This window comes from Phytophthora cinnamomi, assembly GCF_018691715.1.
Source record: "Phytophthora cinnamomi strain GKB4 chromosome Unknown Contig53, whole genome shotgun sequence".
Lineage (NCBI taxonomy): Eukaryota > Oomycota > Peronosporomycetes > Peronosporales > Peronosporaceae > Phytophthora > Phytophthora cinnamomi.
Window position 1 is genome coordinate 3,238,246 of NW_027150986.1, and position 23,851 is coordinate 3,262,096.

At 53.8% G+C, this 23,851-nt stretch overlaps 10 protein-coding genes across 11 annotated transcripts; 3 read left to right on the forward strand and 7 right to left on the reverse strand.

The window, feature by feature from the left end:
- Position 1: 1 nt before the first annotated feature.
- Positions 2-649, reverse strand: IUM83_00936 (Protocadherin alpha 4 unspliced; the record flags this gene model as incomplete). Its single annotated transcript, XM_067924755.1, has 1 exon — positions 2-649. One exon carries the CDS (start codon positions 647-649, stop codon positions 2-4), a length of 648 nt encoding a protein of 215 aa, XP_067788946.1.
- Positions 650-1,547: 898 nt separating this feature from the next.
- IUM83_00937 (Protocadherin alpha 4 unspliced) lies at positions 1,548-2,348 on the reverse strand (the record flags this gene model as incomplete). Its single annotated transcript, XM_067924756.1, has 1 exon — positions 1,548-2,348. The coding sequence occupies one exon, from the start codon at positions 2,346-2,348 to the stop codon at positions 1,548-1,550; it is 801 nt and encodes a 266-aa protein (XP_067788462.1).
- Positions 2,349-2,956: 608 nt separating this feature from the next.
- Positions 2,957-3,947, reverse strand: IUM83_00938 (putative oxidoreductase C19A8.06; the record flags this gene model as incomplete). Its single annotated transcript, XM_067924757.1, has 3 exons — positions 2,957-3,305; positions 3,373-3,534; positions 3,610-3,947. The coding sequence occupies 3 exons, from the start codon at positions 3,945-3,947 to the stop codon at positions 2,957-2,959; spliced, it is 849 nt and encodes a 282-aa protein (XP_067788940.1).
- Positions 3,948-5,482: 1,535 nt separating this feature from the next.
- IUM83_00939 (eukaryotic initiation factor 4e) lies at positions 5,483-6,017 on the reverse strand (the record flags this gene model as incomplete). Its single annotated transcript, XM_067924758.1, has 3 exons — positions 5,483-5,623; positions 5,692-5,888; positions 5,954-6,017. 3 exons carry the CDS (start codon positions 6,015-6,017, stop codon positions 5,483-5,485), a joined length of 402 nt encoding a protein of 133 aa, XP_067788941.1.
- A 331-nt stretch (positions 6,018-6,348) lies between these two features.
- Positions 6,349-7,698, reverse strand: IUM83_00940 (eukaryotic initiation factor 4e; the record flags this gene model as incomplete). The annotated part of the gene is made up of 6 exons (XM_067924759.1): positions 6,349-6,673; positions 6,762-6,898; positions 6,980-7,162; positions 7,245-7,289; positions 7,397-7,485; positions 7,677-7,698. The coding sequence occupies 6 exons, from the start codon at positions 7,696-7,698 to the stop codon at positions 6,349-6,351; spliced, it is 801 nt and encodes a 266-aa protein (XP_067788422.1).
- Positions 7,699-7,867: 169 nt separating this feature from the next.
- Positions 7,868-9,228, forward strand: IUM83_00941 (uncharacterized protein; the record flags this gene model as incomplete). The annotated part of the gene is made up of 6 exons (XM_067924760.1): positions 7,868-7,902; positions 8,051-8,390; positions 8,475-8,522; positions 8,604-8,661; positions 8,737-8,963; positions 9,031-9,228. 6 exons carry the CDS (start codon positions 7,868-7,870, stop codon positions 9,226-9,228), a joined length of 906 nt encoding a protein of 301 aa, XP_067788421.1.
- A 1,270-nt stretch (positions 9,229-10,498) lies between these two features.
- Positions 10,499-12,709, forward strand: IUM83_00942 (uncharacterized protein; the record flags this gene model as incomplete). Its single annotated transcript, XM_067924761.1, has 1 exon — positions 10,499-12,709. One exon carries the CDS (start codon positions 10,499-10,501, stop codon positions 12,707-12,709), a length of 2,211 nt encoding a protein of 736 aa, XP_067788420.1.
- Positions 12,710-12,964: 255 nt separating this feature from the next.
- On the reverse strand, positions 12,965-13,702 carry IUM83_00943 (Eukaryotic translation initiation factor 6; the record flags this gene model as incomplete). The annotated part of the gene is made up of 1 exon (XM_067924762.1): positions 12,965-13,702. One exon carries the CDS (start codon positions 13,700-13,702, stop codon positions 12,965-12,967), a length of 738 nt encoding a protein of 245 aa, XP_067788419.1.
- Positions 13,703-16,476: 2,774 nt separating this feature from the next.
- Positions 16,477-18,528, forward strand: IUM83_00944 (F-box/LRR-repeat protein 13; the record flags this gene model as incomplete). Of its 2 annotated transcripts, XM_067924763.1 has the most annotated exons (2): positions 16,477-17,112; positions 17,192-17,197. In XM_067924763.1, 2 exons carry the CDS (start codon positions 16,477-16,479, stop codon positions 17,195-17,197), a joined length of 642 nt encoding a protein of 213 aa, XP_067788577.1. The 2 variants fall into 2 exon arrangements, with proteins under 2 accessions (XP_067788577.1, XP_067788578.1); XM_067924764.1 differs by having other exon boundaries at positions 16,477-18,528.
- Positions 18,529-18,718: 190 nt separating this feature from the next.
- Positions 18,719-22,198, reverse strand: IUM83_00945 (myosin-like protein; the record flags this gene model as incomplete). The annotated part of the gene is made up of 3 exons (XM_067924765.1): positions 18,719-19,330; positions 19,547-19,599; positions 19,681-22,198. The coding sequence occupies 3 exons, from the start codon at positions 22,196-22,198 to the stop codon at positions 18,719-18,721; spliced, it is 3,183 nt and encodes a 1,060-aa protein (XP_067788576.1).
- Positions 22,199-23,851: the final 1,653 nt, after the last annotated feature.

The following is a 23,851-nucleotide window of genomic DNA, read 5'->3' on the forward strand; positions in this document are numbered from 1 at the left end:
TTTATTGCGCCAGACGACTACAAGAATCGTGGGCACGGAAGCTAGTAATGATGCTTTTCACGTCGTCCAGAGGAGGAGTGCTCGGCTTCGCAGGGGAGTTCTTTTGCCGCCGTAGCGTGTAAACCAAACCGACACACCCTAGCAGAAAGACGAAGACGCCGACTGGGACGATATAGGTCAGGTCCTGCTGCCAGTCGCGGGTATCACCCATTTCGGCTGGAACTTGAGGTGGCATGAGCGTCGAGCCACTGCTTGATGAGAACCCGGCGCAAGCATCTCCAGTGAAGAGGCTCAACACCAAGATCTCTGTGTCGCCAAGCGACGACTGTGGTGTTGTTGCCGTGGACGTATCTCTCATGCATACGTCGCCTGCAAGCCGAACGAAAATGCGATCATATTTCGACGAGGATTTCAACGCTTCAGACAGGCTAGCGTTGTCCACGTCTTTGAGTGGGATCGGCGCCACGGCATCGTTCACTGCAACCTCGCCCTCAAGATAGGCATCAACGGTATTCGTGATAGCTGATGTGAACGCCAGAGCGATGGTGTCGTTCTCTCCGCAGTTGCCTTGTAATCGATTCTCGATCTCGACGGCAGCTAGAACAGCATCGCTGTCAGCCCAAGAGCTGGCATCCCACTCCACCACCATGGCGCATATCGACTGCGACGACAATATCGTTGAGTTCACACCATGAAATCTTGCCCAGAAGGTCGAAAATTTCTCGTGCTCAGCTCCGTCTTCGATCACGAACCAACTAGCAGTTTCATAGAGGATCCTGCTGTCTGCAGTGGCGGCATAGCCGACAGTAGCGTCAAGCCATTCTCCTGCGGTTGACGTATTACCCAGCAGCACAAAATCATTAAGTTCTTCATTTTGATCCGACGACGAAGAGGAACTTTCTTGTTCGCGAAGGCTAGACCCGCTGGAGATGACAGTCGCGATGTTGATAGTGGCTGTTGCACCGTCGGACTCATTGAGGCTTGCCTCTGCGGGAGCGTAGCGGCCCCTGTGGGCAAGCGTCAGCAGTAGTAAAACCCATGCCGAATTCGCCGTCATACCCTGTCCAGGTAGTCGGTTTTGACGAACTGGTTTCTCGAGCGGCTATCCTGCACAAAGAAGTAAAAGCGAAATGAGCAGATCTTCAGGCAAGGAGCTCTGGGATAGACAAGAAGAGCTTTGGGGGCTCCGGCTCGGCTCAGGCACAGCCGCTTATGGCGACAGATGCCGTCGTGGATACGCTACCGCGGACCGTTCAAATGGTTTGACAACAAGCTTGCGATTGCGACTCGAAATTTGTCCTTCGAACACGTGTAAGGCCCTACCTATTGTTTGCAAGCGCCATGAGCCAATGCTCTTGGCACCTTCTTAGCGATGATGACAAAGCCTGTGAGTTGCAGTCTGGACAGCATTCGAGATGTCGTGGCTCAACTCGCACGAATATTTCTTGTTAGACTTGACACTTTCTGATCCTAGCCCCGTCTTGAATTCAACTGTATCTTTACTTTACTGCTACTATGCATTCATACCATCGCTACAAGCATTCTCGTTACACTACTGAGTGCATTGTCAGCACGTATGGAAGGCTGGACGCTTCATCTTTCTCCACCTCCTTGGGGGTCTGCTGTGCGGAGAGTTTCTTCTGCTGTCGATAGAGGTAAATCAATCCCGCACACCCCAGCAAGAAGATGAACACACCAACTGGGATGATGAACTTGAGATCGTCTTTCCAATCGGATTCGTTGCTGCTGGCACTGCCTTCACTCGTGATCTGAGACGGCCCGAATCCTCCACTAGGTTTGCACACGGTTCCCCTGAAAAGGCTTGCCACTGGGATTCCAGCCACAGCCAAAGAGTTTAATCCGTTGGCGGACTCATCTCGGGGGCAAAGACCATTAGCTAGACGAACGAACATGCGGTCTGTGGCATTCGGAACCATCGAGCTGTCCACATCGTGCATCTTCAGCGCAGCCACGACGTCATTCACCGCGATTTCCCCCTTCAGATAACTAGCCGCGGTCTTTGACACGGACGACGTAAATGCCACCGCGATCGTATCGTTTTCCCCGCACTTGGTCGCCATTCGATCCTCTAGGTTGACCGCAACCAACGCCGATTTTGTGTCCGACCACGACGAATTCCACTCCGCTACCATAGCGCACACCGATAACCGCACAGACGACTTGATCGTGGGGTTCACGGACTGGAACCTCGCCCAGTACGACTCAAACTTGCCGCTCTGTGTTCCTTCGTCGAGAAGGGACCAGCTCGCAGCCTGGTACAGCACTCTGCTCTCCGCAGCGTTGGCGTAGCCAGCGACACCGTCGGCCCACGAACTTGATACGGACATGTTGGCTACCAAGACCAAATCGATGGGCTCCTCGTGGTCTCCACCAACGGAAGACGAGGTTGCGTTGTCTTGTTCGTGAGCATCGGAGGCGGAGACGACGGTCGCGATATTGATCCCGTGCACAGGATTATAGGACCCGCTGAAGCTCGGCGACCCGGTAGCGACGTGGCTTGCAGCCGCGAGCGCGAGTAGTGCCGGTAGCAAGCACGAAGTAGACCTCATAGCACCAGGACGAGCCGCTCGCTTTGACTGGTGAAGAAGCAGAAGTGATGCGCTTATTGCCACGAGTCTTGGAGGGGAGAAAAGTGCACGGAGTTCACTGCTGGTCCCAGCTGTGGTGCCTGGAGGCATTGCTAACGCTTCGTTGCGCGGGCTCTTCCAACGGTCCCATTAACAAGCGTGAAACATGACTGAAGCTGAGTTTGCTGTGACCCACGAACAGCAAACGTGTACGCTACGAACCGGAAGACAAGTGTAACGATGGATTCCGGTTAGAGCGAGCAAAGTAGCCGGTAGAAGAAGCTTACAAGCTCCTTCATCGGATTGATAGAGCAATACACTACAGCTAAAGTCGCACGGGAAGAGAGTCCGAGGCGACGACTGCTGTCTTACATGTTGCTATGGTCTACCTGCTCCAGCACAGCATTGATGGTATCCACCGAGTGCTTCCACACGATCTCCTTCATCTCGTCGGTTTGGAACTTGGTCGGCTGCAGGGGCTCTGCGTTCCTGTTGACCAGGTGCCAACCCGCGCTGAACTCGTCATTGGTTAGCGCCATCACCATGAACCTCGCGCAGTCCTCCGGCGATCGTGCGATCACTGCACCCAGGGCCTTTGCAGGAAGACGTGCGTACCAGGGTAAGTTGTCGGCGATCGAAGTTGCGACTGCGCCGGGAGACGCGTGCATGAAGCTGGCTTGTGGTGCCTTCTCCGAAAAGGCTTGCGCCATGAGGTCCCTACACCAACAACGTAAGAGATCGAGCATGGGGTTGAGCAGAATATCAAACACTTTTCGTCACGTACGAATACGTGGTCGTGAAATCAGCGCAACGCTTGACGGAGAACGTTTTCTTGAGATCCAGGTCGTTCACATCGGGCTGCCCGCCAGTTGTTGGCGCCAAGATATTGAGCACGCGCACGCCTGGACGATTGAGCGTTGCGAGCAGGTCGTAGATGATCATGAACCTGTTAAACGTGTATCATAAGATCATGAGGAAAGGCTCTCCACTCAGAGTGGCAAGACAAGTCTGCTGATCTCACCTCCCATAGTAATGGAGTGCCATCTTTTCGTCAAGCCCCTCAGATGTTTCAGTCCGCCCTTTTAACGACAGGATGCCCGGGGACATGATGATCCAGTCGAACGATGTCTCCTTGTGCATGTCTGTAAACTTGCGCACGTCGTGCAGGCTCGAGACGTCCAGTTTGATGTGAGTCACTTCGGCGTTCGGGTTTCTTTCTTTCATGGAAGAGATCAGGTCCGGTGGGCATGAGCGTGACGCTAGTGTCAACTTGGTCACTAGGGGGGCGACCTCACGGGCCACGGCACGTCCGATACCGGACGAAGCGCCGACGACAAGGGCATGCTTAGCTTGGGCCATCTCGCAAGCGACAACTATGGGGTCAAGGGGCGCCTCCAGAAGATTTTTCGAGTGAGTCGAAGCCAAAACCGCAAAATGCAACACTCGAGTTCTCATTTAGTTTCGCAGGAATAAAGCAAAAATATTGAAACTACAGCTTGGCTGCCGCCACCACGCCATTCACTTCCTCGGTTTGGGGAAATACAGGTCGATTTCAGCCTGGGTCAACGTTTTCTTGCCGCTAAACTTGAGTCTTGCATCGAAAAGCGCTTCAAGGCGGTATATCTCGTCAATAGGCGGGTCAGTGGATGGCATCAAATGAGCATCATCGGCGGCGTCGTACACGACAAATGGGGCATGCACAGATCCATCTGGAAATCCTGGCTCGGTCTTGATCGGAGGCTCGACAGTGCTCGCATTTTCGGGAGCACCACACGTTGGCGCACCTTGCACGCCATGGACTTGTGTGGTAGATTTCTTTCTGCGGGTTGCTCGCGACTTCGGCTGCTTGCATGCGGTGCTGCTTTTGGCAGATAGATTTTTGCGTGCCGGCTTCGTTGTCCAGGTCCCCGTTCTTCGTAGTCCGGGCATAAAGATCGCGGAAAGTGGTCCTTTAAATTTACAGAGGTATGGTGACGACAAGTGATCTTCCAGGTGCTTGATCTGCAGCCGCACGTCGCGTGGTTTACAACCCAGAAGCCAGGCGCCTGAGTGGCAACCGCCGCTAGCATCATGTATTTTGTCTTCATTTGCTTCGCACGGGAATAGGCAACGTAGTGTTCACCGAGCCAGTTCACAAGAATTTCCATTCGGCTTTGACCATTGCGCCCAGGCTTCAACCATTGCAGTATTGGATCATTCCTGTAAAAAACAAGGAGAACAAAATGTTCAGGAACCACTCGTTACTGCGTGGTGGGCAGCACACACTTGCCTGATCAGTCTTGTGATCTGCGCCAGAATTTCGTCGATAGTGCACCCGTGAAAGCCTGCCGCCAGCAGGCCCAGGCGAAAGTTTTCCGCAACTTCTGCAAGGACCGTAGTTTGTCCCCAGCCACTTGGTCAGCATATCCTTCGGGGTTTTGCCATTGTGTTGCGCTTGCCACTGAAAGCGCAGCGCACGCCGCTGACTCTTATCCATCGTACTTGGAAGCTGAATGCAAAATGAGCGGATGACTGCATACGTGTGGGACGAGTTGTCCCTAACGGGGACGAGTTGTCCGACCTATCTGCTGCGTTGCATCACGACAACGCGGCACAAGTTCGAGGACCTTGTCCCATGTAGAATTACCTTCTCAATGAGAGTCTCACTAGGCTTGCTCTGCAACATGTCAAACTGGCGCAAGTCGGACCGCATCAATGCTTCTTTAGCTGCTCAAGACACAAGCCCGTGGTTAGCTCGGACTCAAAAACCCTGATAAAACAAGAATATATTGCCATCCGTCTTCTGTGAACAATAAAAAAAGGAAAGGTGAACTCAAAAGTGCGATTGTACCAAAGTCGGTGCAAAACCAATTCGCGTCTGAAAAGCTCAATTCGTACGCCATATCCAGAACTACTCAATAGAATTTAGATCGGGCTTCGAAGAGTTCCGCTAGAAACTCTTGCACGTCAGTAGGACGCTCGCGGACGGCGGTGTTAGTTGCTAGCACCATGAGGTGGCGGACTTTCCGGTCGAAGTAGGTTTGTCGTTTTAACTCCTGCATCCAAACCGCAAAATACGACAGTGAGTGCCAACCTGAATCTTTACTGCCTCAACTGTGCGTACCACGTAGTTGTATTTCTTGAGGTTGAGAGTGCCACGCACTGCATTCGCGAGAAAGTCGGCAGTCTGATCGGGCTGGTAGAGCAACACCTCTTCCAGCACCTTCGTCAGGACAGGATCGACTTTCGTGGTGATGTACTGGTAGGTTTCATCCAGCGCAGCAATGAGATGAGGGTCGTGCATCCGATAGCGTTCTTGTTCTGCGAACGTCAGACATTGATGTCAGGATTCGAAACCAAACGTGCACCACACACGAAGTGATTACCATCGCGGATTAGAGCTGAGATCGCAACGCCCTTGTTGCGGATCTTCTGCGATTGCTGCTCCATGGTCCAGTCACAACCGACGGCAAGGAATCTGCCAGAAGGGAGGGCGAAGGAAGCGACAAGAATGATCCGGCAGCAAGACTGGCCTCCTGCCGGCTCGTATTTTTAGGTGGCCGCTGCAAGTCTTCATCTTCGAGTCGTATTCGGGTCATACTTGCACACAGAAGTTGACTTATCGCTCTTTGAGCGGTTAGCTATTTGTCTGCTCCTGGAATCACGCTACTCCTTGCTCCACGATGACCGCCTTAACTCATGTGAGTACCTACCTGATCAACAGCCCCAGCACTGCTACTATTGCCAGTACTGCGGTACCTCCTTCCAGCCTGCAGTCGACCTAGTGATCGCCCTCACCCTTGTCATCATTGGACCTGCTGTTGCGGTGGTGGCCGCCCTCGTTGCTCTCGGACTTGTAGAACGAACGTTTATTCTCACGGCCCCACGCCTGTCGCTGGTGGCTAGAGGACTTGTCGCGGGAAAAGCGAGAGCCCGTGGATGAGCGCTCGCCGCCGGAAGAGTTCTCGCGGTTGTTGCCATCGTTCTTTTCCGAGCGCCAGAGCGTCGTGTTGCGGAAGCTGGAGTTGTCGCTCAGCGACGTGTCGTGACGCTTGTATTCCAGCGCCACAAACTGCGGCAGGTTAAGAACTTTCCGCATAGTGTCACTGATCATCAAGCCATGAACAGTAAATTTCAGCACCGTCAGTTATCTTCCAAACTTCCACAAAGTCTCCCATGTTACTGGTTCCTTACCGAATGCGGTAGCACGCTTCGTTGTTGTCCGCGTTGCGGTTCCATAACGAGATGATATCTTCGTTGTACCGGATCGAGATAACTGCGCCACAGATCTCGTTGCCCACATCGAACTGTTCGCCAATGATAGCCAGCACCTACAACATCAACAAAAAATGATAAAACGTCAAGGAAGCTTGCACAACAACAAAATACATCCAAGCAAGCACTATCCTTACCAGATCTTCCCAGTAGCGCGAGGCGATGCCCTTGCGCAGACGCACCATCCACTTGCCGCCTCGTCGGTTGGCCGGGTCCTCCCACATTGGCTTGATACCCGTCTTGAAGAGGTGGTAGTCCATGGTGTTCGGCAGGTCGTTCGGTCGCACCAAGTGGTTGTAAATCTTCCAAAAGTCCTGCACCTAATACCCCAAGTAATCAAGAAAAGAAAAAAAAATTAGCCCTCAACTAGGGCACAAACACTCCCCCAAGACAACCCCTCACCGTCTTGAAGTCGCCGAGCCCCTTGATGCTTTTCTCGTAGCTCTCCTGAAAAACAAAAAAAAAATAAACACAACAATATCAATAAGAAATCCGCATAATTTTTAGCGCTTCAATTCACCACCACCACGAAAATGGCGACAGGGTGGACTTACGCTCACAGCCTTGTTGCCGGTGCTGCGCTTGATGTACCAGAAGCTGTACATGTTCTGGATGGGCGTCTCCGCAGCTCCCTTGTCCTCAGCTGCTCCACCAAAATATTGCAATACAGCAACAGCAATTATCACGTTAGAAGACGCAATTCAACGGCAGAGGATCTGCCGTCCAGCACACGTGTCATATCGCCCGCCATTGCCAAGCCTGGGGGAAGCCCCAGACGCCGACCAGCGGCTCATTCGACAGCCAAGACAATGCGTTTCGCACTGAACCACGTACAGCTGAGCTTGTCCTCCCCCATGGCGTCTCCTGCTCTCCTTCGTCAACGACTCGCTCCTGCTGGTGCGAGCTTCTGCTTCCTGCGATATTGTGGTGCCGCCATTCGCCGGTTCACCTGAATCGTACTTAGTGAGGCGCTTTGTATTTTTTCTTTCCACCAAAATTATTTTTCAAACTTGAAGAGCACGGTCATGGCGGATTCCGACTCTGACAGCGAGTTCGAACGGTGCGTGAACGGAGGCCTTCCGGGTGTCGGTGGGAGAATTAAATACCACCACTGTGTTCACCAGATCCTTGGGGGTATGGTCACGCTTGAAGCGCGCTCTGATGTGCAGTAGGGGCTGCTTTATTCGCGTTTGATTGAATTGGGGCAGGTTCCTGCAGGAAGATGAAGACTCGCTCTCTCCCGAGCCGGCGGCGCGCAGATCGAAGCCAAGTCGGGGGTATACGCCGTCATCAGCTTCTGCAGTGACGGCGGTGGCTGCTGCGCTGCTGGCGTCGTCGAAGTTGACGAAGAGTCTCAAGAGCAAGAGCAAGAGCAAAAGTAAGAGCAAAAGCTCCGACAAGAAGAAAAGTGGCAAGAAGTCTTCGAAAACACAGCTGACGGAGTCGGAAGAAGTGCCTCCGAGTTACTATGACGAGTATTCGATTGGTAGTGAGGCAGAGCATTCGAGCTCTTCCGATTCATTGGGGGTTGGATCAGCTGATTTCGAGGTATGGAACGAGCCTCTGGGGGAGGGAAGGGGGGTATTATTTCCCATTCAACTCACTCGCCAACTTACTTTATCGTTGATCCAGGTCCATATTCCACCAAAACCGAGTTTAAATCGAAAAAGACTCTCTATAGTAAGTCGCGACGCATTATGATACATGTACCAGCACGGAGGTTGATACACTGTTAACCGACTTGTCTCTTCCTGTGAGCAGTCTAGTCTTGACAGTGAAAACTTTGCAGTCAATAGGGAGGCACTCAACAACGAACTTGGTAAGTTACTCAACTTGACTTTGAATGGGGTTTGTTTTCAGGCCCGAAAGGTATTGAATGGATTCTGTATTGTAGCCACACCATCCCGCTATGAACAGCAACAGATGACGTTCTCGAAGTCCGAGCAAGATGAAGACAGTACCACAGAGAAAGATGAATACGGAGATGACGAGTTTGAGCTGGATCACTCTGCAGTTAATGACACAGACCCGCCCCCGTATTCGCCGACTCAAGACAATGTGAATACGGATTTCGGCGAAAAATCTGAAGAATCATTCGTTAGTCAGTTCGACAAAATGAAGGTGGGTAATTCGCAGCAACTACAACACGAGCAGTGTATCTTACCATTGTCGATCGACAATGCTATAGGAACTGCTGCTGGCCGATCCTTTACCCGCTCCTGTAAATGAAACAAGTGATAGTCGAGATGAAGTGCACTCCACTGACCAGCAGGGAGATGCTTACTTGTCTGGGAGTTCGATTAATGCAGGTGCACCACAGCCACTGGAAACTAGCGATACATTTGGCTATGGCGATGAAGAGTTCGAGGTATTTACGCGCTCATAGCTCATCTGTGGCTCAGTTGACTCACTTTTTCGTTTCATCTCTTTCATAGGAAACAGAAGGATCAAGGCAGGGCGAGCTACCTCCAGCGGAATTGACGGTATGCAAATTTGGGGGTTACCCACACGGGTTGTACGAAAATATTAACACTGTTCCATCATCAATTCTAAATGTTTTGATAAACAGACCCATGAAGTGACTCAAAGCACCGCGACAGTTGACTACAGCGCTGATTATGAGGACGATGCGTTTGAGGCTGATACGGGAGTTGCGAATGAAGCTACAGGCAATATACCTCCGGAGTCTTTACAAGCGATTGCAGAAAGCCAAGAGCTTCCTGTTCAAACTGTCAGTGGTCCCACTGCGAACAAAGAGTCGAAATTGGATGCTCTACTCGCAAAATATGGCGATTTTTACACACTGAACGACGACAATGACGAGAAACTCGACAAGGATGATGCGCGCCAACCAACTACTCAAGTGCCTGGTTCGTCAACGATTATTTCGGCACCAGAGATATCTACAACTGCACCGGCCGCGATACAGTTGTCACCGCCGGCAGAGTCACCACCGTTGGTACGTTACAGGTGAGTCGTTTGATCATAAATTTGTCATTACTTATACGTTATCAAAACTCCTCGTGCAGAGCCCGCCACCTCCCCCACCTCCCGACGAGGATGAAGACGATGAAGATTTAAACCATTTTACTCTAGATGCCCCCGCTGGTGATGCTAAAACCAAAACAGGCATTGTCGCGACTCCAGTTTCCGTCCCGACACCGCAAGCACGAGAAAATCGCTCGGCTCCTACTACAGCTGCCGATCGATTCAGAGAGATTGAGAACCATGTTGCCTCACTTCGTTTCGTTGGGACACCAACTATAGCTGCGGCGAATTCGCCAGCAACTGAAGCTGTACATCCAGTTACCACGAGAATTCTAGCTACTCATCAGGATACGGCGCCACGCCCTGCTCCACCATTCATCGAACCCATGTCAATTTCATTTGATGCTGGTCTCCTGAATGAAGACGAGGATACACAACGTGAGATTGACGAGTTCGTGCGTAGCTCGCAGATACTGCGACAAGAAAACCGGGTAGCAGCTCAACGTGCCAGTATAGCAAGAGAGAATGGGCTAGTGCTCCGTCTTCAACAGGCTCAGCGTCAGATACTTCAGCTGAAGGAACATATTCAAGCAACTGCAACTAATGATCCGCCAGTGTCAGCGTCAAAATCGATCGATACAAACGGAGGCACTGACATAAATGTCGCCATGGAACTTGGTACAGCAGGAGATGCAACATCGAGTATTTCTCAAGCTGCCTACAGCAAGCTCCAGAAAGAGATAAAAACCCAGGACAACTTGATCGCGGCATTTCAAAAGGAAAATGAGCGTTTGATGCAGCAGCTGAAGCAGGTCCGTCAGGATGTCCAGTATGACGTGCATGAAGCAAATGAAGAGCTGCGTCGGCAAATTAAAAAGCTTCAAGACCAAGCAGGTGAGGCTGCCACAATCGGTGCTGGTGGTGACATTACAAGTAAGGCTCAGTACCGCGTAGCAGTAGAAGCACGATTAGAGGCTGAAGCCCACGCTCTAGCGTTACAAGAAGAGCTTGCAGCTGTCCGGTTATCGTACCAGCAGAAGCTTAACGAGGTTACGTTGGAGTTAGACCGAGTCAAGAAGGCCAAGGTCGAGCTAGAGTGTCGCTATGAAGGCGTAGACCTGACCCAAGTGGCACAGGAGGCGAAGCACGCTCGCGAGCTCCAGAACGCGTTAGACCTGTCGAAGAAAGAGCACGCACATGCGCTGAGTGCATTGCAAAAGAAGCTTGACTGGTACGTGGAGAACCAAAGGCTTCTCGATGACCAAGATGACGAACTACGACGGCTACGTCGCCAGGTTACAGCTCAATCCTCCGAACCTGCAGCAGGAACACCGTCCAAAGAAGAACGGCCGAACCCAAAAGCTGGCGGGCCATCTCCTGCACGCTCGCATCGTCGATCACCGAACGATATTCGACGCATTCAGGAACTTGAAAGCCGCCTCGTTGAATTGGAAGAGGCTATGCGTCGACGACACCCTGACAGCTTGGCAAACCTCATTTTGGCTTCTCGCCGTGCAGATGAAGAATCCAAGACGCGTGCCTTAGAACATGACTATGAAGACAAGTTAGCCGCGTTGTCACGTGAGCTAGAGCAAGCTCACGAAGCCAGTGAGACGAAGCTGGCAAGTTTTCGCCAGCAGCAAGAAAAGCTGTTGTTGCAGTATCGGCGTAAGATCAAGGAGCAAGAAAAGCAACTAAAGCAGCTGAGTAAGGTACCGCTATCACACAGACCTACGCCAAAGGACTCAGCAGGAACTTCGGATGCAGAGCTTGCGAAAGTTCGTCGATTTTACACCGACAAGATCAAGGAGCTGGAGCGCAAGTGGGAGGCCAAGTATCGCTCGTTACGAAAGCAACAGTATTCTGGACTGAGCAGCAATCAGCAGGTACAAGACGGTCTGACGTATGCAGATTCATCTTTAGTGATTGCGAACTTGCAGCGACAGATACGCGAACAAGAGCTGGAGCTGAAACAGGAGAAAGCAAGGGTGGAGCAACTGGAGGCTGAGAGTCAACTAGCATATTCACGTTCTGAGGACTCTCCAACAACGAACGGCATACAGTCCAAGCCAATGCAACAGGATAAGCAACAGGAGCTCGAAGAGCGTATCGCTGACTTGAAGGGGCAGTTGGAAGACAGCGAGAGTGCTCGGGCCCGACTGGCACAAACGTTGACTACTGTTAAAACTCTTGGCTTAGCTCGAGTACTCAACTCTGAGACCACTTCAACCGCGACTGAAACCTCCCCAGTGATCGAGCCCATTGTGTCCAAGCAAACCGAAGCCGAACTATCACAGCTGCGTCAGGATCTGGATCTAGCTCGCGAATCACTCAGCACCGAGCGAACAGCTTCGACTGAGAAGATCGGCAGGCTTGAAAAGCAGATCGCTGAGCAGTCCGAGAAGAACACATTACTGGAGGCCCAGCTAGCTGGCACTCAACGAGAAATGCAAAGCTTTCAGACACTGGCACTTGAAGCCGAACGACACAATCGAGCACTCGAAGCTCAAGCGCGACGAGTTCCCGAGCTTGAAGAAGAGGTGTTGTCTTTACGACGTGAACTGGAACTTCCTCGCACGCCGTCCATGGTGCAGTACCGGTCCCTTGAACTCAAGGTGGCGACGCTGGAGCAGAAGCACAAGCTACGCGAGGCCGAACTCAAGGTGGTGCTCGACAGAGCGCTGACATCGACCCACCTAGAGCAGCTCAGCCGCGAACGTGCTCATCGAGCAGCCATAGCCGCCAAGAACGCGGAGATTGCCTCGTTCAAGCGCCAACTGGAGGAGATCCTCGACGAGCTCGCACAACTCCAGCGACCGCCCTCGTCAGTGGCAAAGGAATCTCATCACCGACCTGAACAAGCAGAAGAAGAAATATAATGGTAACCTTCATGCAAACCAAAGTCGAAGCGTTCCTGTTGGCAAAGCATCTATTGGGGCGTGCGGTTAAATAGCAAAAGCACGGGGGACCGGAGCTGTCGAAGCCTGCAGCACAACAACGTGCGTGCGAGGCACCGCGTAGCTTTTTGTCCGAGCCTGTCGCCTGTAAGTGCGTCGTGGCCCTGCGTCTGCTGCTTGAATCGGCTCGAATCGGCTGGCTCCCCTGTCCTCCCTTGCGTCCTAACGTGCGCTGCCTTAGGTCATGGAGTCGATGAGGGCGCTGCGCATGCTCGTCGCGATGGACGCCGGCTGCGCGTTCTGGAGCTTGAAGATGCTCTCGACCACCGAGATCTCGGTGGACGTGGTGTCCAGGCCGCAGAAGGCCGTCCAGTCGTTCACCACGAGGCCGGCGCCGATGACGTCGCTACCGCGGTTCACGGTGCCGGCCACCACGGGCACCTGCAGCAGCGAGCTGAGCTCCTCCTGGTCCTCGACGCTGGTGCGCGGGTGCACGAGGCAGCCCTGGTTGGACAGCGCGCTGTAGCTGCCCACGAGGGCGTTGCCCGCCACCGTCTGGCGGAAGACCTCGACGCCGAGCGTGTCGGCCACGATCTCCTCCGTTTCGCGGTCCAGGTCCGTGTGCACGAGCGCCACGTGGTCGTTGGTGGCGATGCAGTTGCCGAGCGCCGAGAGCCGCTCCTCCACGCGCTGCACCACGACCGAGTCGGGCAGCGCGTTGCGGATGTGCTGCATCTCCTGGTCCGTCGTGGTGCTGGGCAGCAGCAGGCCGCGCTTGTTGCCCACGGCCACGCGGCCCACGAAGCGGCAGCCGGCGATGCTGGCGTGCACCACGGGGATGTGGTCGGCCAGCTCCGACTCGAACGTGCTGTAGAAGTTCTCCGAGCCGCCCACGCACACGAGGCAGTACGAGTTCGTGAGCTTGGAGAACACGCCGATCTCGTTGCTGTTCTCGAACTGGCAACGGATAGCCATGCTTGACTCTGTGGTTAACGGGGGGGGCGAGAAGAAGGCGACTCTGGCGCGGGAGCTCCTGATTGACAAATGGTCGGAGCTGCTCGCTCAAGGCCACCAACTTCCCCTCTTGATACGAATCGGAGTTAGCGGGGGCGGAGACTGTACCCATTCCGTTTGGGCCGAAAAGATTGTTCCGTGAACGAGACTGTTCGATAGCAACTGTCGCGCTATTAGTACACGAAGGGATTGTATTGGAGAGACTGGTAAGCGCGTCAATTGCAGCCGGACAACGGGAGACCGTCACTCGTCTGAAGCACCATCATTCTGAAAAAACAACACGCGACCTGTATTACCGGTATGCAAGTTGCCTTGCCTCTGACCTGATCACCCGCCGAGGACGCAGTGATCCCCTGGCAGACGGCATCCACTCTCAGAGCTATGAGGATCCGCTCCTGTGCATCCTTGCCAAGTGGGAATGTACACGAGGGTTGAAAAACCAAACTCCTCACAAAATGTGAGCGCTTTTGGACGGATTTGGACAACCCTGGGGGTCAAATAATTAGGTCGTCTGCGACTTGGCTGGAACACCAGTGCGGGAAAGAGTTGCTGCTGGCACTGATACAGTTTTTCTTTTTGTTGTTATTGCTGTGACAACAGGAGTTATCTATCGTCTCTGGGTCGACATCATTCGGCTGATGTGGCGCGAAGGTTGCGCCAACGCGAGTTACGCGCACGCAATTAACTGCCCCCCCCCCCCCCCCCCCCCCCCCCTCACGCTTCGGGAGTTCCCAGTATAAGAATTTCTTCGAATCCGGAAATTGTGCGAGCACGTTTAGTATTTTACGCCGTAAAACTCAGAATTTACCAGCAATTTATATATAGATCGATTTTTTTACGTGTTGCAGTGAATCAGTTGTTTTCGATACATTATAACTCTTTAAAAACCCTATGTAATACCCAATCCGTAAAAGTTGCTGTGAGAGTGAGAGTGTCCGTCAAATTTAACCCGTCAATTCTGACAACGGCTACTATTTTATTTGAGATCAGGAAGTGATTGTGCTACATCAAGTATATTGCGATTGGATAAAGATTTTGTAGTGACTCAGCGCTACCTTATGGCCTCCGCCGCCTGACAGTCGAAGCCGTCCTTTTGGACATCGGCGCTGCGTACGAGCCATCGGATGGCAAAATGAGTTCCGAAACTTGCAGTTCGAGGCCTGTACCTGTGATAACAAAGGGTCCACGGAGGTCCTATGGAGATGCGAACGTACCGTAAACCACTGGTTCATTGCACGCAAATTACTCGTGGTTTACGGTACGCTTACGATGAGTCACCTTGACAAGGTTTCAGTTTGCTGCGGACGTCGTTTTGTGACGAAAACACTTCGTGCGTAGAGGGCCCATGACTGCGAGGCTTACGATTGCCATTGCCGCGCTTCTTGCCGCAGCAGGTACGTGTAGGCTCGCATCAGTTTCCACGCTGCGACTGGGACGTAAGTTTAAAAGTATCCCTTCACATAGCTCCGCTATTGCTTCTTGCAGCCGACGCAGCGAACGAGGTGTCTCAGTGCGCCGCCGTCAAGACTTGTTACGAGGGTGGCGATCAGTCCGTGCCCTGCTCTGTGACTGAGGAAAAATGCCCACCGTGCGTGCTCTTCGACAGAAATTCTTGCTACGTGAGGGTGAGAGGTTCTTGTCCGTTTGGCATCGACTGCAGCGACGTCTTTTTCTCGAGCTCAGGCAGTAGCAGCTCTACAAATAACACGGTTGGCAGCGGGAGCACGAAGGACTCGAGCACGTCAGTCGCTGCTGGTACGCCGTCTGCATCGACATCGCGAGCGGGGTCCTTGCCATCTCAGGCAAGCAGCGCGGGCGGGGAGACTGCGGTCGCGGACTCTGGCGACAGCGAGTCGAGCACGGTCCTGATGGGCGCTATCCTCGTCATCGCCGCCTTGGGCATGGTCGTGCGGATGCTCTTCCTGCTTGTTCAAGCTGTGAGCGAGGGATTCGTGGAGGAAGATGAGGTACCGTCGCCGCCCACAACGGGGATGTCCAGCTTCACTAGCAACGGCACTATTAGACGCGATGCGGGCGCCGCGGTTGCACGTAGCGCAATTGGCACGGACCTAAGCGAGTCGAAGACTACCTCCGTCTAGACGGCCGAGACGTTCGAAGCCCTGATAAACCAGATCATCGTGCTCGTGAATACACACCGACAATCCCGTATACACACGCGTTGCGCATTATCCTTCGCTGCGTCGTCCATCATTTGACGCCCAAGAGTGTCGTTACCGGTATACTTGTCGTCGACAACACCAACATCGACTCACGATATCGAGTTGGTCGTTCAAATACGTAAATACCGAATAAAACGCCCCCATCGAATTGAACGCCAGTTTTTTACGTTCGAGGTTTTTTTTCTTCAATTTTCCGATTTTTTCATTTTTTATCAATCGGATTACCGGTATTTAATGGTTCCTATACCGGTAAGCAGTGCATCTTGTCGAGGACGCCGTGGGCTCTGAGGATCCGCTCAAGTGCAGTTTTGTCAAGTGGTCGGCAGAGAGCGGCCCAGCCGTGTGCCCAGCTCCACGCTCTGAGCTCTCAATACAGGTCATGCTGGATCATTGTGGTGCTGTTGGGACTTCCGCTTCGTTTTTGGCACTCTTCGACAGTCGGTCTGCAGCTAAGGGCGCTTGGCAAGCTTTTGGCGACAGTGCGAAATATCTGTGCCAATCAGCAAGACGTGCTGGATGACCCGGTTGAACCCTCGATCTCTATCGGCGTTTTCAATGGAGGAGCTGGACTTCATCTGCTCGTCGTGCGTGTGCAATGCTGACGCGGACAACCCAAACGACCTGGCGCTGCAAGATGACGACAACAAAGTGGTGAAAGTCGATCAAATGCGCAAGGACTTTGACGATTGCTGCTCCTGCGTCTACGATCGACTGACGTACATGTGGAGGAAGAAGACCTTCAACCACTGGAAACAAGTTGTTCGAGGCACCAACTTAGCTGATGTGGAGCAACGCGACCGCGCGAGGTCACGAGCGTCGTCGACAAGCAGAAGCAGGTGCGGCAGCTTCATGGAGACGATTGGTGACGGCGTGAGCAGCAGTAGGAACGTGCTTCTGGATATCACGCCGGCCTTGCACATCGTCGTCCGGTACCTGAATGTTGACGATATTTACCGCTTGATGACCACGAACAAGTCAATCTGCCGCGAAGTTGGTCGCGCCACGCACGTACTTTCGTTCATCTCTGCGCGGCGAGTGATTCTTGACGAGCACTTGGCGACGCTATCAATGCAGTTCCCCAATCTGAAAGACGTCAACCTTACAGGCTGTTCAAACCTCACCGATGAGTCTGTTGAACAGCTTGCCGAGATCTCCAAGCTATCCTCGATCGCGCTCAAAGGATGCTACCAGGTGACTGACAAAGGAATCAAGGCGCTGACTGAGTCATTGTCGGACACACTCACGTCACTTAACCTCGGATACTGCAAAGTCGTGAGTGATGAGGCTGTTTCTGCCATTGCTGCGAACCTGCCGAAACTGAACTACCTCAGCCTTCGAGGCTGTAGCCAAGTCGGTGATAGCGGCATTCGAGAACTAGCTGGGCTGAAGCACCTGGAGACGTTGAATCTTTGGTACTGCTACCAAGGCGCACTCACAGATGTTGGCATATCCGCGCTTGCTGGTGTAACTTCGCTCACGAGCCTCAACTTGTCGAACTGCAGTCAGCTGACTGACGTAGGGATCAGCTCTCTCAGCTCTCTGGTTAACCTGCGGCACCTGGAGTTTGCCAATGTCGGCGAAGTGACCGATATCGGTCTGCAGGCACTAGCTCCGCTTGTGAATCTCGTCACTCTGGACATTGCTGGGTGCTACAATATCACAGACGTGGGTACTAGTGTGCTGGTCAACTTCACCAACCTGTCGAGCTGCAATTTGTGGTACTGCAGTGAGATCGGCAACGCCACATTCGAGTTCATGGAATCGCTCACGAAAATGCGGTTCTTGAACTTGATGAAATGCGGAAAAGTCACCAACAGAGGGCTCCAGTCTATCTCGAAGCTGCGCAATCTTACTTCGCTGGACATGGTTAGCTGTTTCAATGTCACGGACGAGGGTCTCAACGAGCTCGCACGTCTTCACCGACTTAAGTCCCTCTACCTTGGTGGTTGCTCCGGTATTCGAGATGATGGCATCGCCGCACTTTCGCAACTGAGATCACTGGTGATTCTTGATCTCTCCAATTGTCGTCAGGTGGGGAACAATGCTTTGCTCGGAATTAGCGAGCTGCACAACCTCACCAACCTCAACCTCATGCGCTGCAACCGGATCGATGACCATGGCATCGCTCATCTTGCAGGACTAAAGCGGTTAAAGACGCTGAATCTCGCCAATTGTCGTCTTCTTACAGACACTGCAACCACCACCATTGCTCAGATGACGGAACTGACATCGCTCGTTCTCTGGTATTGCAACAAGCTCACGAATGCTGGCATCACGAACCTGTCGTCACTCACGAAGCTGCAGTCGATCGATCTTGCGAGCTGTTCCAAGTTGACAGACGCAAGTCTGTTGGCGTTCCTATCAATGCCCAATCTCGCGTCGCTTGATCTGGGGAACTGTTGTCTGCTCACGGACGAAGGCATGTCGACATTGGGCAAGGTGACGTCGCTAACATCGCTAAACTTGTCCGAGTGCGGGGAAATCACGGATGCCGGCCTTGCGCACCTCGCAACACTCGTCAATCTCACGACTATAAATTTATGGTACTGCTCGAAGGTGACGAGAACTGGTGTCGCCTACTTGCCGGTTCAGTCTGTGGACTACTAGTTGGTCGTATTGTAGTTCTAAACTACTGTAGTGTTATTGCGTTGTACACTACATGTATTATAGTAGTAGCTGTCAAAATCGCGGTAATTCATTTTGTGTTATGCACTCTTCCTTCGGACACATACCTACGACTCTGTCGTTTCCTGCTTTCAAATTAAACTAAGAACGATGACCGCTATATCGTTCCCGATTATGCCCCGCGACGACGCGCAAGAATGGCAGCCAACTCGCTGTTGGCACCACCAATGCCTCCGTTTGCGGGGGAACTTTGAACGCTTTCGCCAAACTTTCGCACTGATTCCATAGATGCCTTCGCGGACTTCCTTGACGTCAACGCATGCTTCCGGGCCTCCTTCTCAGCCTGCTTTTTGGCCTTCTTTTCAGCGACACGACGAAGACGCTCGGCCTCACGTTCTCGGCTGCGCTGCTCTTGGCGCTGTGCCCGCATTGCCAACTCTTCCTCTCGTTGCCTTTCCAATTTCTTGCGACGTGCTTTCTCACGTTTGCGGCGCTTGCGAATATACTCGTCAGGCACACCTGGTGCTACGTGAAGCTGCACACTGTTTGCATCGCCTGTGATTCGGTCGTGTCCTGATGAAACAAACTGAATTTGCTGCGGTGGGGTTTTCGACAGCCCGACACTTGCGGCACGGCGGAGACGAATGGAGTCACTGAAGTTGATCGGTGTTGCAACATTTGCCAAGGAGCGTATAGCATCCACAAGCGTGACCGCGATCTCCGTCTTCTTCTCCGACAGAAGTAGCTGGTCCTCGGGCATCTCAGTCGACATGAGTCCGATTACCTTATCATATACGCGGGATGGCGTATAGACTCCAAGATCAGGCACCACCTCTAGTTGCTTGCAAACATCGTTGCAGTAAATCTTGCCAGTGTACCGACAATGATGTCGACGGTTAAAGAGTCCGAACTTCTTGCCGGTCGCCATGCATACCATCGTAGACTTATTGTCCGCCCAGTTGCTTTTGTTAGGTTCAGCAAGAAGCGGTTCTTGACGCACTTTCAACACAAAGTACGGGTCAGCCATTGTGCTCATCGTGATTTCTTCAATAGCTGTCAACCGAAGACGACGACGGAGATAAACCAAAGGCGGTACAAACGTGCTCTTCGGATCCAGCACAGGTTGCCACGTACGCTTCTCCATTAAATACAAGTACTGGTCCGTGATGATAAGAATCCGTCCAGCCAGAGCAATGGGAGATCCATCAGGAGATACCCCAGCAATCGGGCAAGCCTTCTGAATCTCATCTAAGAACACAATCTTCTCGGAATCGCCATAGTGCTGGATAATCCCCATGACCGCGTCACGAATAGTGCTGTCACGCAGGTAGTCTCCGTCGAAAGGGCGGTATATACTCACACGCTGGCGTTGCTTGTTGTTGGACGCGTACAGCTTGGTGATGTCGTGACTGAGTTGCAGCAAATGGCGACGGCCATAGTATTTCTTCCACGCCTTCTGAATCCGCATCACGAACGAGCCTAGCTTCTTCTCGCGTAGTTTTTCCAGCTCGAAGAAAGTCTCTGGTGTTTGGATGAACACCATCGTTTTTCCGAGCTGAACTTCGTTTTCAAGTTGGGGAAGTGACTTCACAGCTGCGCGCAGAACTGCTTGGGTACCTTTCTTGTCTGATCCACGGAACTCTGGATAGGTCTCCTTGCTAAGCAGTCGGAAACGATCCACGAAGCGACCATAATCTCCACGGTAGGCGTAACCTGCACGACGAACCTTTACGTTTTCAAGAAGGCCTAGATACTTGATCTGGTGAATCACTCGACGATCGTCCATCTTGTTCGGTTGTTTTTGGTCGTTGGACTTGATGCACCGCACGTAGTGAGGTGTGCAGTCCATTAGTGCCGTGACGAGAGCTTCGCACTGCGTGCGGATCTTGTATCCCGCCGTGTTCGCCATGCGTTTGTCATTGAGATCAATTTCCTCGGGGAAAATGTAGCGCATAAGTTTGTTGGATGTCTCGCTGATGATGAGCGCGATATCCTTGCTCAAAAAATCCTTATTTGAATCTCCAAAGCCGTCAATGTTGTACTGCACGTCACCTGCATAGTGTTTGATCTCGAAAGTCTTACCACGCTTCGAGAAGTGCGGATGCGACCCGTGAATTCCTGCAACCTTCTCCAAGAAATTCGCATCGACGCTTTCTCCCTGACGGGAGTGCATCGTTTTGACAGTGTCATCAAGAATAAGGAAAATGCCTGGCGTTGGGCGACGCGCTTCAATCAAATCGCACACGACCTTATTGTTGAAGAACGGAATCGGCGACCATGCGATACCTTCGCGCGCGTACTCCTCCTGTTCGCTCTTCAGCGTAAGCTCGATGAAGATCTGCTGCAGCTTTTCGTTCACGTAGTTGATGCAGAACTGCTCAAATCCGTTCTTGTCGAAGATTTCAAAGCCATAGATATCCAGAATACCGATCGTGGTCATGTCGTCAATCTCCAGGATCTCGCCATGTTTCTCCGCCTTCTTTTCAATGTCCAGCGCATGGTTTACGCGCTCCACCAGGAAGTCAAACAATCGATCGTACACAGCCTTGGCAATCGAGTCGCGCTGGGCTTTGGCTTGACTCGTGTTCTGCGGCACCTCGTACGACTCGATTTTTCCGCCAGGTGCCATTGTCTGCAGCAACTTATAACACAGCGCGTGCTCCACACGAGCGGCATCCAGCCCCAGCAGCCCACAAGCGATCTGCAAGCTCTCGCGGTCGCGCACAGAAGAACCCTCCGCGTCTCCCACGGTCTCGGGCTGGAAGTGCACGTTGCCAATGTGCAGCACAGCCGCGAGCGTCTGGATCACCAGCTCGATCTGCTTCCGCTTGATGCCCACATGCTGCATGGCCGCCATGGTCTCGTCGAACTCCTGCGCGTCGTTCACGTCGTCGACATCGTAGCACCCGCTCACCTTGAGGTAGTGGAAGCTGTCGGGCCCGCCTCGGTCCAAGTAGAGCTTCTGCTTGGCTGCTGCGGGCAAGCCGGCCAGCACCTGGTAGAAGATGTGGAAGTTCCTCTCGCCCTTGCCGGGCTTGACCACGCGAGACTTCTCCAGCAGGTAGTTGGTGACCTTGCCGCCCTGCGGGCGCCCGGCCGAGTCGAAGAGCAGCTCGAAGTACTTGCCGAAGCGGCTCGAGTTGTTGTTGCGCAGCGTCTTGGCGTTGCCGAAGGCCTCGAGCAGCGGGTTGCTCTCGAGAAAGGTGCGCTTGACCTTGTCGACGCCCGCGCCGCTGCCGCTGACGCCGGCGATGTAGTTCTGGATCTGCTTGGAGGCCTCGGTCTTGCCGGCGCCGCTCTCGCCGCTGATGATGACGCACTGGTTGTCCTCCTCGCTCAGCATCGTGCGGTACGTCTCCTCGGCCGTGGCGAAGACGTGCGGCGGCACGTCGATGCGCGCCTTGTGCGTGTAGGCGTGCATGCTGTCCTCCCCGTAGATGTCCAGCCACTTGTACGGGTTCACGACCACCAGCACGTGGCCGATGTACGAGTAGATGACGTCGGCGGCGTGGCGCATCTTGAGGTTCTCCAGGATGGACGTCTCGCTCACGGACGGCAGCAGCACCAGGTCGTCCACGCCCACGACCACGCGCTCGTCGCCGAACACGCCCGCGTGCTTGGCCGCCGCGGGGAAGGGCTTGCGGCGCCCCATGCTATTCGTACAGCGCAGGCTCAAGTTGCTGCTGCAGCTACTTGAAGGGCGAAGTTCCCAGACTGGAAGGGGGAATCGAGCGGGCGATCGCGGCGTGAGACATTGCGCGGCGTCAGCACTTGCAAAGGTGTGGACCACATCGATAGTGACCACATTTTATTCCTAGATGCCTTTTTTATTCCTAGATGAAGGTACCGGTATTTCGGTAATAAGGTGTACCATAAGTGTGGCACAGTAGAATGTACCACGTAGATGGTACACTTGGTGGATGGCGATCCTCGTCAATCGCCACGACCGTGCGATGGAGCGACCTGCTCGGCGAGCGCCGGCCTGATGAGTGGCGCCGCGGTCTCGACGCCCTCGCTCCCTCTTGCGACCGATGCCATTGCGTACATATGTAATGGCGCCGGGACGCCCGCCACGGCGTCGTAGCGCACCACGACGTCCTTATCCGACGCCGCGAAAGAAGAGAGAGAGAGAGAGAGAGAGAGAGAGCGCTGCCGGAGAGCCCTCCCATGGATAGCGAGCGTCGTCTGGGGGCGATGGAATCCTGTCAGCGGCGGCTGAACCGGGTAATTACACACACGCTCAATCCAGCTGCGGGCAACTCCGAGTCGCAGCCTCCGAGTCGGGAGCGATGCCGTGCATTCACCGGCTCGTAACCATTGTGCTCGGCGCCAGCCAGCCACACGCGGGTCAAATCGCTCGCTGCAGCAGCCGCAGCGGTGTGAGACAACAGCCGCGGATTGCCTGGGGAGCCTTGGCCGGTGTGTCCTTCCACTGCGGCGGCGCGGGGCCAATGCATTCGACTCGCGACGAGGGTCGGAAGATGGCGAACCCGCCCACATCTGCTGCAGATGCTGCAAGAGAGGTTCGATTATGCTGTGTGAAAGGAGTGGATCTTCGAACGCTGGCGTCAGTCCGTGTCGCATGGCCTTTGTAAACCCGCCATCAGTGAACAGAAACCGCTTCTTTACGTCCAAGTCGCCTTGGGACTCGAAAGGCAACTTCCGCGCTGACCCGCGCTGACAGCGGTTGCCGTCGTCGCGCCGCCGCCTTCAAGGCTTGCGGCGCATTACTCGCCGCTGCTGAAATGGCAGCGAAAGCTTCTCCGCGTCCAGGTGGGCCCGGAGATCGCCTCGGCCGCAGCCGCGAGCGCTCTGGTTTCTGGCCTTCGAGTGCGGCTCTCGCCGACAAGAAACACACGTGCGCCCAGCTGCAATCAGCTCGGTGCGCGCGGCAACCAAACAGCCGCGCTGGCCAAGTGTCCGCCAACTGCAACGCACTGGAGCCCACAGACAGCAGGCGGGCAGGCGTTTTCCAGCGGCGCCAGGGCGTGGCCAGCGCGGTTTCGGGCCCTTCTTTCTGACGGCCGTGCGCCGCGCCTGTCAATCGTGACAGCCCGTCAGGCTGCAGGCGCCACCCAAGCCAGCGGCACGAAAAAGAAGTCTACAGGCCTCAATCAGCGAGAGCGCCGGCAAATGTTGCCGCTTGCGTTTGGGTAAGAAAATCGTCTGCTGGGGGTGGTGGTGCTGGCACGGTGGCAATTGCGCCGCTGGCGCCCAGGCCCGGCTTTGGGCCGCGGGCATTGCGCACGCAGCCATCTCAGCGCGGCGCACGTGCCTCCGAGGCCGGCCTGCAGGCAGCAATGCC